The sequence below is a fragment of the Procambarus clarkii genome, chromosome 21 (genome assembly GCF_040958095.1).
Source record: "Procambarus clarkii isolate CNS0578487 chromosome 21, FALCON_Pclarkii_2.0, whole genome shotgun sequence".
Taxonomy (NCBI): Eukaryota; Metazoa; Arthropoda; class Malacostraca; order Decapoda; family Cambaridae; genus Procambarus; species Procambarus clarkii.
In genome coordinates this window covers 27,313,142-27,327,342 of record NC_091170.1, presented here as the reverse complement: position 1 = coordinate 27,327,342, position 14,201 = coordinate 27,313,142, and the positions used below count along the sequence as shown (strand labels likewise).

At 42.7% G+C, this 14,201-nt stretch overlaps 1 protein-coding gene across 2 annotated transcripts in view; it reads right to left on the bottom strand.

Moving 5' to 3' along the window:
* Positions 1-1,158: 1,158 nt before the first annotated feature.
* LOC123760673 (uncharacterized) overlaps positions 1,159-14,201 on the bottom strand; it is a 231,305-nt gene continuing 218,262 nt past the window's right edge. For both annotated transcript variants that reach the window (XM_069328223.1, XM_069328222.1), the window contains exons 4-6: positions 10,032-11,156; positions 8,054-9,204; positions 1,159-3,488 (exon numbers count right to left, since the gene is read on the bottom strand). In XM_069328223.1, coding sequence (XP_069184324.1) covers positions 3,232-3,488; positions 8,054-9,204; positions 10,032-11,156 — 2,533 coding nt within the window. In that variant the 3' untranslated portion in view covers positions 1,159-3,231. The remainder of the gene's footprint in view (positions 3,489-8,053; positions 9,205-10,031; positions 11,157-14,201) is intronic.

Here is a 14,201-nt window from a genome sequence, read left to right as displayed (position 1 = left end):
ATGGATGGTTAGAGGTTGTCCTTTTCCTGGAGTGCATCAGATGTTGGGCCAGCATCGTGGTTACATCTGAGGTTCCACCTCTGGATCGCCACACAGAAGCTCTAAAAGGAAAACTGGCAGCCTTTGTAGCTCTGAGAGCCTTCGAGAAAGGCCTTAGCCTTCTTTCCCAGCGGTCAAGACTCTCCGATCCTATTGGAACAGGTTCATTGATGGTTCAATTACCTAAGCTTGTTGTATTTATTTGGTGATGCCGCCTGATTTACAAACACTGGAGGAAGATATAGTTAACAGGCAGACTGGATACATATAAAGAAAGTCCCACACCAACTTCTTTTCTTCTCGAATTGTCGTAAAGCATTTACGCAAAACACTTACGAAACCTGCACATCTCTCCTCAATCATGGCAGTTTTGTTTACTTTTATTAGACGGTTTACAATCTTCGATATTTCACAGCTGAAGGTTATCATTATAATAAAAACAAATCCTAATGCTTCAGAGCTCGCAAACTGTTTAATAAATGTAAATAAACACGCCATGACTGAGGAAAGATGTACAGGTTTCGTAAATGTGTGATGAATCTTGGCCCAGAAGTGTATTGTGATCTTACATGAGGAACAAGCATGGCTGTCAGGATTGCGAGTCTTAAACAAAATCGTTGTTTTCCTTAGCTGAGTTCTGGGCTGGGTATCGGGCTAGGTATCGGGCTGAGTTCTAGGCTTGATACTGAGCTGAGATAATGTTCCTCTTGATGTCACTTTGTCTCACATTCCAACCATTGGTGCTCCTGCATTTCAGATGGTGCAAACCATATCTGTCTACTTCAACCTTGTGGCAAGTGCACTTGTCCTTATTGTAAATTGGGCAATCAAGGCAAATAGCCGCTGCAGTACGAAGAGTTTGTGGATCGAGACGTAACTGTTGCAGACATGAAAACAGGTGAAGGATACTCCCATTTGTGAGATAGAAGGGGGGAGGGGGTTAGTAAAGGCCCAGAGGCTGCTGGTGACAGGTGTGGTTGCCACGTGTATTCATCACTTTGCCGTGCTACGATTCCTCTCACAATACACTCCTCGTATATACAGATGCCAATGTATATATATATATATATATATATATATATATATATATATATATATATATATTAGTGTGTGTGTATATACATCCCATTGTATCAGTGGATGAATTCAGTGAAGACAAAATCTTTGATATATTCTGCGCACTTATATTAGAAAAAAAATCTTTTCCAAATATTCCTAATTTTATCTTTAATTATAAACATCTCATTAGACCGAAGAATAATATCGAGGTCTTGTGAGGGCCTAATTAATTAACTCTGGCATACGTCACCCTGAATTATGACAAAACTTTAGGAAATTATTTTAATCCATAAAAAGCTCTCATTGCTTATTAAGACCGTAATGAGCTGGAAGATCCTGGCAGGAGACCAACGACTTCTCACTAGTAACGATAAGAACCTATCTGGTGGGTTTCTATCCAAAGGTAGGAAAATAAAATATTACAGCAACTGTCAATTCGAATAAAATGATTACGTCAAATATTTCAATGGCGGAAAATAATAACTTTGATATTCATTTTTGGATACCTATGGAGTGAAAGAATTATTTACTGACGTCAAATTACAGCGACTTACGTTGCAAGAGAAGCGCAGTTTAAGGGTCATCCAACACTTCAAATGGCGCTCCTGCTGTCACTGCTAATGGTCGAGACAAACGACGTCATCCACGGTGGATGGAGTGCATGACACTAGTGCCTTGATGCCAGCCTCTTGTGCGCGGCTAGCATGCCATCCTCTCGTGCGTGGCCTGCATGCCAGCCTCTCGTCCGTGGCTAGCATGCCAGCCTCTTGTGCGTGGCTAGCGTGCCAGCCTCTGGTGCGTGGCTAGCGTGCCAGCCTCTCGTCCGTGGCTACCATACCAGCCTCTGGTGCGTGGCTAGCATTCGAGCCTCTCGTGCGTGACTAGCATGCAAGACTTTCGTACGTGTAGTGTCAAGCTTTACTGATTTTGAAGCTCAGCCAGTTACCTCATAACGCGCTGACCGTGTAGGTGTCCTAGGGAGCTGCTCATACTGACACACTGTGCATGTTATGGTGGCATGCCGCCTTGACCCGGTGTTACGTCGCTCATTACCACATCATGAAGCTTCAACGCCGCAACTGACGTCGACAAACGATAACAAGCACCCACCACGCGAGTGAACAGTCGTGGTGCAGTAACGAAATATAACCTTATTATATCTTGGCAATCCTTACGGGTCTAGCACCTGCATATGACTAAATTAATTCAATCATATGCGGCGAATATGAGTTTGTAATATTTCAAGTGTTGGTAAAGCTTCCCTCATTACTGATGATCGTTCTCCAAGTGTACGACCAATGGCCTATGCTTTCTCAATCATTATTTTTTATCACAAGAATCCCAAGAAACTCGACATAACAAACAGTAAAAGGTAACACAGTAAATCACTGAACAAGAGAGATAGATATTTACTTGATAAATAACGGATACACTCGTCCTCCTAAACGGGATTTGGGAATTCCTTAAGATTCTGACTCCTTAGCCTCTTGTCTCAATGAATCCCTGCCAGAGGTACGACGGAGACTGTGATCCCAAGTGCTCTTCCCGTCGCCTGGGAAGAGTTCTGAACTGTAGCACTAACAAGGCAACCAGCAACAGAGGGGTGTGTGTGCACTTAATTCCCTTTCCACCTAGTGACAAGTAACAAAAAGCAGTAGACTGTATATGTGTAAGAGAGCTGCACGAGACTCGCCCTACACCCTGACCACCAAGTATCAGAAGCTGCCCAGGAATATCATAAGGAGTGTTAGTGTTGGTGCGTTAGTTCATCAACAGAACCAAGAACGATTAAATACTTCATGTGGACATATCAGGACGTTAACAAAACAGATCTAAGAAATTTCACACTTAACAGCAAAATTAAGGCTAAGAGATATATAACAAGAATAAATCTTTAAATCCAGGAGAATGGAAAAAATCTCAGATCTTTTGTGTCCAGCTATCAGCCAGAGAATAAATGGCGCTTGGCCAAGACTTCAGTATGAACGAGCGAACACATTATTCGTTTGTCACAGCGAGAGTGGAACGGTTTACTGCGTGCAACAGTAAACTATGAATTCTTAGCGAAAGAATAACAAAATAGAAATAATAACGCTAGCCAGTTTACCAGACTGAACTCCTAACGTAAGCACTTTACACGGTAGTTTCAAAGTCCATGTCGGTGTAGTCGAGAGCATAGGCACTTAAGCTTTTCTCCTTAGGGGGGAGGATAGACTCCTGGGTCGACACCCTCCGAGCGTCTTGCTGACGTTTCTTGGCCTTCTGGTTGCGGTGACGCCGCACGGCTGACACCGTAATGAAGAACAGCGTCAAGAGTGTCAGCACCGCAATGGTAAGATAGAGCCACGGCACTCGCTCTAGCAAGCAGTTGGCCACCATCTCGTCGCTACCTGCGGGCACAGACAAGTGTCATGAAGGTGGTGACAGGTGTTGACACTTTCTTTGCAAAACAAAGCAAGTGTGATGACATGCAAGTTAATAACATGGGTAATAAATTCGGTGACACTTGTAGTGGTGCTGATGGCAGGTGTTACCATGAAATACCTGTTGACTTTATATAAATGCAATCACCTCGTGACATAAGCCAATACTAGAACTATTTGAGGAGCAAAATACGCTCCTCGAGGCTAAATGTCAGTATTATGGTCCTCGGGCCATGTCATAATGGCATAATGCAAATGCATAATTCCAAACCACCAGAGGAAGAAAGTCTTCTGAACTCTGAGTTTACTGAAGTTTACTGAGAGATACAATCTTCACTTGAAGTCGACCGCCTGCGGGACACCTCTTGTACACGCCCACTCCAAAATGTAAACTGGTTCAAAACACTTACCTTTATGAAGCCGAAGCATTAGATGTACAGTACAAACATATGTCTGAAAATGTCACCAATTCACTGGTACAATAAGGGGACGCCTCAAAGCATTCACAAGATTGCTCCAAACAACGTTCCCATTATCATTCCCTTGATAGTCATAAAGTGATACTTGCTCAAGATTGCGATGGTCTTCCACACTTGACAATGCATGTGGCTCTCAAGGCTGAATTACTCCAAGTCTTAGTGGAGCTTACTGGAGTATTCTTCATATGGGTATACTTGTTCGTCTGTTACCTTCATAGGATAACAAACTTTTCAACGGCAAGACAAAATAAGACGAGAAAATTTAGCTCTGTAAAATACATCGGTCACTTTTATTTACTATATATGACATATATATTTATATATTTCGAAATTGGCAAGTTAGTTTTTTTATATGCCCGAAGTTTAGCACAAAATAACTTCCGGGTTCGGCGTTGAGTCTAAGGCCAACAATCCAAACCTTTTATACATATAGCTGCCTGACTCTCAACAATTTTATGTATTGATAATAAGTACAAATTGGATGTTACTGAACTGCTGTCAATTCATGATTCCTCTTTTGATAGTTTTGTAACAAACTTTCATACATTTAATGAGCTGACACTATATTGTTCAATTTGTACTGGGTTATTGATTAGCTTGTCAACTTCTAATGGCTGGATATGAATATTATATGAATTTAATTTCCGTGATGTGGCAGCAACAATGATTCAAAACAAAGCAGCTTCATTTAATATGAAAATTGTAAATTCAGATAATCATATAATATAATTTCGTGTAAACGCTTTGATAAATCATTCAGTAGCTTTTCACCATTTCCTTGATCAATTGTTCGACTCTTCATGACGCGAATGACCATTGGAGTAATAATCTTTTAATCCGCAATAATATTACATAATTGTATTCATTGGAACGCGCGAGTCATCCGTCAAGAGGCCATCTTGATTTAACACTGACGAGTCTCTCAGTATTTAATACTGATTGGCGAGCTTCTCAGCACTAAAGAGATTCGTGATCCTATTTTTCTTGATCCTGAACCTGATTCCATAATTTTTTAATGATAAGATCAAATACTTTATATTTTAATGTTTATTTTTCTTGATATATATACTACTTAATAGTTTTTATTTTCTAGCATTTAATAATTTTACTAAATTTTATACTAATAAAAGCCCGAATTTCTATTAAGATAATTTGAAACATTAGGCATGTATATATATATATATATATATATATATATATATATATATATATATATATATATATATATATATATATATATATATATATATATACTCCTTGGGGCCCACGTGAGTGTGTATATATAATATATATAAAACAAAATATATATTTTAGATATAGCTATATATATCAGATATGTATATATTCAGCAGATTTTCACTAACCTATAGTGATCTGTTTTCCCGATAATATATAAAAACATAGTAATCTTTTACTTACAATTGAATACCTTCAATCTAATCTGAACATTGTGAAACTTTTTGTTTTGTTTCTCTTGAGTTGAAATCCTCGATAACAACGAAATGAAAGAGATCAGATTGTAGTCTGTCCTGTGACTGAGCACAAAACTTTTATGTGTGAGCGAAGTATTGAAGAACGCCTGCCGGAGCGGGACGAGGACCAGTTAGGACACAGTCAAAACCTCAGGGAAATCAGCAGGAGTTGTCATGGGCAAAGCCTGGCAGGAACTTAATGATCCCCCTAGTGCCTGAGGGACCGCTGGGGCAAGATTAATTCACACCTAGCAAGTCATCAGGCTGGTATCGTTACCCCCCAGACACATACACACACGCACACACACACATAGGTAGAAAGTACACGCGCCAGTGCGGCTCAAGAGATATTAGAAAGAACTACTTTACTGACAAAGTTGTAAAACATTGAGTAAACCTAGGGAATGATTTAGCGGCGACGGCAGACCAAATATAAAGGTTTTGGAGTGGCGGAGGAAGACTCCATACGCTGTTCCATGTACAGTCATGGAGAAGTTCCAAGAATTCGGGAACCCTAAACACTAGTCAAAAATTAGGTTGAAAGATTGTACTCAAGAGTTAAGGCTCAAGTCTCACATCAATGCACATACAACCCCACAAAACAAACACGTATACTCTCTTTCTCTCTCTCTCTCTCTTTCTCTGTTTTCCCTCTCACCCCTCTCTATTTATACCTGCAAATTCACACTAGCTTTAGCCAATAGTTCCACTATGTTACCGAGATGGGGCAGTAAACGTTGATGCACGCCCCTCCCTGCCTTTCCTGTCGACCGCTGCTCCACTGGCCTACACGCTCTCCAGAGACGTTGTTATGCTCCATCGTGTCTCTCACACTCATCGGAGACGCTGTAATGCTCCACTGTTCCTCACACACTCCCCAGAGATGCTGTGTTATGCTCTCCTGTGCCAAAACACGCCCCGGATACGCTGTTTTATGCTCTTCTGTGTCTCTCACACTCCCCGGAAGGCCTATTGGCATACATGAGGAAGTTACTATTTATATCCTCATTTAAACATGGTTTAACTTCGCTTGAAACAATCAAGTGATGCCACGCATACTCTGTTACCCGGCCATCTGTTCCAAAAAAGTAACTTTCCTGTTTCCAAACCAGTGTTTACCCAGGTCTTTTCTAAATATATACTTATCCAATTTATATCCATTTTTTGTATTCTATGTTGATATAATTAATATCCCCCTCTTGTTATGCCCTTTCATCCACTTGTACACGTCAGTCATATCAACCCTAACTCTTCGCCTTTTCAAGAGAATATAAATTAATCTTCTTTTGAATCTCTCTCCATATGAAAGGTTTCTAAGTCCAGAGATTAACTTTGGAGGAGAGGGAAGGTGGTGATGGAGAGGGAAGGTGCTAATGGAGAGGGAAGATAGTGATATTGAAGTTTGTAGATGGGATACCCGGTAGTGCCAGAGTAGTGAAGATAATTATAATAATGAGGACGGTACATAATGAAGATGGACATATATAATGTAGACGGTGTTAGATAAAGTGTTAAGGGTTGAGTGTGTATTTAAGATGTATCAGTCTTCACTGTAATAATTGATAATGGTTGTGTTGTAAAGAAAGTTATAGTGATGATAATGTGTGATGAAACAGCTATAGTGATGAAGATAGTGTGTAGTAAAGACGTGGCCTCCTTCACGCAAGCAACGCCGGGTACCCTCTCAGGTAATATATAATATGATCTTATGTACCACAAGAATGTAGGTCGGGAGTGACATGTGGAGTGCTCAGGACCTCACTTCTCTCCCCTTTCTCCATCCGCTACTTTTCGCCAATTTCTCTCTCTGACCTGTCGTCTTGTCATGTCAGCCTAACAGCTTAATAATTCAAAGTTCATATTAATAAAGAATCTTTAATTTTTACTCACAGAAAACACGCGGCAAATTGGTGAGTAGTGGCAAGGGTGCTAAAAATATGAAATATTGTTTGACCGGAAATATAAATCAGTGTATATAGCATTTTTATCTTCATTTAATATATATGCAAGCGAGGATGTCCAAAATAGCAGTTACATAAACGGTAACGCTGTCGATATTAATCCTTTTGAGTACAGTTAATATTAATTATCAGAGAACAAAAAATGTTTGACCGCGAATTGATTGAACGATGTAATTGTGGCACACCTATCATGGGACAAATATATATTGATTATACTGAACGGAAAAACCAAGACTGTTGACTCTTCCGTTTCACAGGATATACTTAAATGTTCCAACCTTCTTAACAAGCGTGATCTACTTAAGGTTTGTCCCTATTGCTTCTTCCTACCCCCTTTTCTTATTCTTACTTTCCACTTACATTTTTTCTTACATTCATCCTATTCTTACCTTATTCTTACATGCATCATATTCTTATCATATTCAAACGAAGACATACTTTACCTCAGGTAACATTAATGAGTTGAGCACGAAAACAACAAATGCACTTAACAAACTTTCAATTAGTACATTTTATGATGATACCTGAAATAAGTTATAAGGAAAACCGCGAATAATGATAGAATAAAGGAAGGGAGGTTATATGGGGTAGGTGGTGACAGACAGACTGCAGGAACTGACCTTCCGGACAGTGTTTGCGCCCGTCACACCAGAGTTCCGGGGGGATGCATGCGCTCAGCTCCGGGCACAGCTCCTTGCAGGGTGGGTCTGGGGGCTCGTCCCGCCACCCTCCCAAGCCACCCGTGAGGGGCGTCCCTATTCCGTCATCCGTCCTCTCAGCATCAGCCGGTTTCCAGGTGGTTAGCCAGCGTAGCCGAAGACTCGAGGCGCTCCGGGGCTCCCACACCACTACCAGCGAAGACTCACGACCGTCAGACTCTCGAAAGTCCAATTCGCGGCTCGTGGGTTTGTCTTCGGCATCGTTTACGTCGGAAGCACCGCTGGTATTGGACTGTTCCTCAGGGGTGTGTGGGCTCATCACTCGAGGCTCCGGAGGTGGCCAGAAGAAGGTAATGGCCGCAGCTTGGTCAGCAGCGGGGCACACCCCGAGCACGGGTTCAGCACTTCCTGGAACATGGAAGAACAAGCGAGTATCGGAGGCGCAGGTGCCGTTGTCGAGGCTAGCGCGCGGCAAGGTCAGGAAGAGTGAATGTTTTGGCGGAGTCTTCAGCAACCAGGGAAACCCTTCACAGCTTCCTTTGGAGTTAGAAGGAGAAGAATCTGCCACAATCTCGCCGGCAGCCCCTGAGAGCACCCGCGTAGCCCCAAGACACCCGGGCGCTTTCAGGAACTCGTATGTGGCATTGAAGGAGTAATGTCTGTAGTCTTCGTGGGGCAGCATGCCCTTGATGGTGAGGTTGAGGGTGAGGTCTGGCCCATGAGACACCTGAGTAATGGGTATGGAGTCGTGGGAGCAGACACAGGCGAGTGGCAGCTCCACGTCAGCCCAGGGCCACTCAGATATAGACAGAGACATGTGTGAGGCCCCACCAGGTATACAGCGCAGTGCCTTCGTCTGCCGGTTCACTTGTGTCCGGCAGGTAGACGAGCCAGTGAGGATGCTGTTAATGGTGAGCCGCACCACCTGGTCCGCAGCACCCAGCAGGCGCCACGAGCAGGACACGGAGGGCCGCCCCCCACGACCATACAGGAACACATCCCGCGGGGCGGTGAAGGTGATGTTCCCGCGCGAGGTGCCGTCACTCATGACGACACGCGTGCAGGGATCGCCCGCCCACTCTCCTGTCTGACGACGGTCTACGAACTCGTACCTGCCCAGGAGATCATACAATTAAACACATTCACATACTTTTGGTAATGCGGGGAACCGAGCTCAGACTGAAGCTGGCTCTACCCAACACGTTGCCGGTATAACTGGTTGATCTAGTTATATCTCAATATAATGACGGTAGCAATTCGCTCTGGAAGATATGTGGCCGAGAGTTCCGTTCCCTGCATCCATAATTCATATTAACACACGTCACATGATAGTTTTTAGCACGATACATACAATCATTTAAAATTAATTACTATGCAGATATTCTAATGAACTGAGTACTACCGCTCGGCTTCAAGTAACTGTGCCATCTGTCGAATTAGTTCGGAACAAATGTAAATTGTTTCAGCAAAACCATTTGCGCACCCATGATCACCGTGATGGAATAAATATTTATATTTAAAGAATTTTATAAGAAATGCTCAAGAAATGTAAAATTATTTAATTCAAAGTTATATATACTACCAAAACAGTTGCCAAATATCCCAAGCTTAGTCACTGTAGACATTGCGAAAACTTATCCACTGCCGCCCAGGGTCTTGGGTACATGATGGACAAATAAGAAATATATTACTTGTTAACTATACATGTAAAATACTTAGCTTAAAGATCACTTGGGCTCAGCACAACCATTATATACCTAACCTTTTAGCCACATACCAACCGGATAGCATGTGGTACTTAATAGGAGTAAAACTATTCATTAAACTGAGTAAACTTGATATAAGAGTTAAGGTTACAATGCAGTATTCTCTTACTTGTTTCATTTCTGGCTAAGCTTTGTATTGAAGATATAAGCACAAAGTTACACAAGACTCTTACCTGAGCATAAATGAAACTTTAGTAACAATGCTTCCATCTCCGAAATACTGAGACATGCTCAGGTTCCTGCCAGTGGAGACATAAGATTCATTCCAGTCGCAGGGGCGAACGTTGGCGTCGTCGAGGAGTCGTCTGGCACGGTCGCAGGTGCGCGGCTCTGTGTCGTGACAATGTCTAGCAATGGCCTTCCCTCCTGGCCAGTCTCCGTCACTGATTGTCAGCTGCGTCGAACACAACTTGGCTTGGAGTTTGGCGAGTTGCGTCTGCCTTAAATAGTGCACGAAGGTGATCCACACAACCTGGCCGTGCGTGCCCAGAAACTGCCACACGCAGGTCGTGTTGGGAGGCACACTGTGTGTAGCGCCCTCCACCCACCCAGTGCTGTTGTCGCTGCTGCGGATTTCCACGCGACAGTCTTCACCAATAGCTGCCGCGGGTATGAAACGCGCCTCGGCTCGCAGTTCGAACCCTGCCACATGTGTCCAAGGCGCTTCGTGATGAGGATAATCGTAAGGAGAGGTGGTGAACTCTATAAGCATATTTGGACCCGAGGACACGATCTCGGGCACGACGTCTCCGCGGCAGAAGGTGACCAACACGGGTGAGGTCGTTGCGTCGCCATCGTATACCCGCACATAGTCTCCGACGTAGTAGCAGTCTCCATAGAGCTTGAGATGTCGCTCAGTGGTGTCATGCGGCTGCACCAGGCTCTTTACATGTACCAAATGGCCGTCCGCCTGACTGAGAGCGATGACTGCCCTCTTGCCCGGTGGCGACCTCGTCTGGCTGAGACGGTAGTAACAGGTGGTGTTTCTCGGATACATCCCGGGGAAGTTTGGAGACTGCACGAAGCACGGCCGCTGGGCACAGTCGGTAAAGAGAGCGTCGCACACTGTCGTCTTGTCTCGCAGACCCAGGTACTTGGGCTCCGTCGGCTTCCCGTACCTCACTACAGCCGACTCCCGTCGAAGAAACTTGTAGGACATCTTCACGTAGATGCTGGAGAAGGCGTCAAGAGCAGTGAGGTCATTGTCTATGGGTAGCCGCGTGATGATGACGGAAACAGAGGGTGTTTCTGAATAGTACATCTCCAGGCCGACGCCGTCTCCGCACCAGAACCCCGGCCTGCAAGCACACGGTAGACATGTACACCCACTGCTATATGGGCACCGCACAACACATCCGATGTATGGGAGTGTCATAGCAGGTATCATCATTCATTAATCCATAATGGCTAAAATTATTCCTAATTTTGTTCTTATCAATGGCAACTCTTACATGAAAACCATATAATTGTAAATGTTGTTCCGTTCTCATTGTATGCAGAGCAGAACCAGCAAATGTATATATTCCTCTCCTTCTTTCCCTACATTGCCATTAGGTTAGATATTTTAACTCTTTACTGCATGTTATATCTGCTGCTTGAACAACGTTGATCGACTATTCCATTCATCAATTTTATTTGATCGACCATTTTAACCATTCACTTCATTCGTAACTTAAGTCATGTTAACGGCCGGCTGCACTTACAACAGATCATTTATATTAGCTTCCCACACCATCTAAAAAGGAGGAACCCATAAACAAGGAAAGTAAATATTTAACGATTAATGATTATGAGACGACTCATATATTATGCGCTTTTTCAGTCTAATATTATTTATATTTAATATAATACCACATCAAAGTGTTAATACTCATTAAAAAATATGAAAAATATATATATACTGGAACGAGCATATCTTGATAAATGCAGAACTGAGCAAACCAAATTCTCTTACCCTGAAATTGCAATAGCTTTCCATAAAAAAATCTGAACGCATTTTCTATGAAGTAATGTTTACTCAGCTGATAGCCTCGAAACCATAAAATGTTCCACAATGAATTTCACTCGTGCGTTCAGGAATTTTTATCTTTAAATTCCTAATAAAGTAAGCGTTTCAGTATGTAGCGATAAGCGACATATCCTACTTATTCGGAGGTGCGAGAGTTCGCTGATCTTAAGCCACTTAAATGTGCTACGTTTAAATTTTTTTATGCTATAATATAATTAGAAAGTTGAAGGGTAAATACAACCTTTTTTAATAAATAAGAATAACAGCACGTGAAGAGAGAGGTTCATGGATATATTACTGGACAAAAGTATAAGATGGATTGTAAGAAAAATGATAAAACATGTTGATTGAACACTTCGTAGCGTATAGTGTTGTGTGGCAACAGTGTGTGTGTAGCAGGAATACCAGCACGGTATGGAGTGTGGGTGAGGGGAAGATGGGCGTCTGTATGGAGGAGTGTGCTTGTGTGGGTGAGAGAGGCATTTGTATGGAGGGGTGTGAGAGTGAGGGGTATCAGTATGAAGGAGTGTGAGTGAGAAGGGTGTGTGTGTGCGGGTGAGATGAGCGTCTGTACGGAGGAGTGTAAAAAAATATCGCGTAATAGTCTCCAGTGTCGAACTCCTTTTGGCAGCAGAGGAAGATGTATACTACTCTCCCTCTCTCTATGTTGCTCCCATTGTTGCAGTGGGTGTTGGGTGGGGTAATTGTTCCATTACCAATCAACTTCACCAATATCCCTCGGCTTCCTCCATATTATTTCCTTCTACAGTGCATAACAATAAATGTAGTTATATTCCATTACATCCTTCCACAACGTGTCTACCTGTTTCCTCCTCCTCCACGTTCTATTCCTTAAACTTCTCATATTAATTTGTCTTCTCTTCTCTGTTCCATTTCTCCTCACCCCCTCCTCCTCCCTCCCTCCTTCTCACTCGTACCAAAAGTACCTCACTGAAATATTTATCCTTCCTCGCTGCACTGCGGAAGAGGCTCAAGTTCTCTGGAGAACCTAAATGTTTTGTTTCTTTACATTATTTAGTTAAGAGGAGAACTCTCCAACACGTAATCTTCTACACGTGGCAGAAGGTTGAGCGCTGGCTTCTGGCCACCTCCTTTTCGACCTGGGATATCATACAAAGACTCCACACGTTTCCTTCTTATATTTTATGTTGAAGTTGTTTATGAAGATATTGCAGTAACAAATTCTGTAGTGTGTTTCATATTTTTTTAAGTTTCATTCTGAAAAAAATCTTACTTGACATTTCTCGAGCTCACGTTTGTCTTATTTCTACTTGTCCTACATTCTTAGTCTAATAGTTCTGATTTTGAACGTTGCTTCTGTGTCAGAGGTGTTCGAGCATGCGTCCTTACCCTTATAGTGCTGGCAGGTTGGAAGTAATATCTCCTGGGCCCGCCTCTACTCTTGATGGAATGTGTTGGTGCTCTACTTTCAATTCTTCAAGACTTGTCATATCTGATACGGAGATTTGTTATTGTTTTCTGTCTTTGTTACTCCTCTCTCGGTACATTCCACCTATCCACAATTCGCACACCGACCCAGCACTCTTTTGCATCTCTTTTAAACCCTTTAAATTATTTAGTTTTCACTTGTGACATCTTGATTTAATTTGTTCAATTTAGAACAATTTCATGATCATCTTATCCGATCACCTTAGAATATCATACATCTAAGTCGTCTCTTCTTATTTTTACTCTTGTGGCATAAGATTTATTTCTCTTAACCTCATCCCGTAGCTCTGCACTCGAGACCTGCATGTGCTGTGCAAATGCGCATATTGGGGAACTGATTGCACTGAGCAGCTGTTCGTACTGAGCAGATACACATGCAGGCTAAACATGAACACATGAACAGCAACCTCTGGACGGAGAGTAAGTTGGCAGTGCCATTATAATAATGCATCATGACCCCTGCCTGACCTCTTACTTGTGACCCCTGACCTCTCATTTGTGACCCCTGACCTTTTACTTGTGACCCCCTGACCTTTATATTCACCGAGTGATGACTGTCGTCGATTGCAAATATTTTATTTCGTATTTGCTTTCGAGGGTAAGAAAGGGGTGTTGGAGGGAGGGGGGGGGTGAGATGAAAAGGGGGAAGGGTGATGCGGAGGGGATAAGGGGGAAGATGTGACGGGAAGTGTAAGATGGAAGGGGTAAGGGGAGAAAGGGAGAGGGGGGAGGGGAGAGGTTGTGTGATGGGCTGTCAGGAGACTGCAGTTCGTCACTTATATTTGCACAGAATTTTACTGTTTATTGACCAAACTAATTTAATTACTAGTTTGCAATTTTAAACTGAAATTTAATATTTTACCTC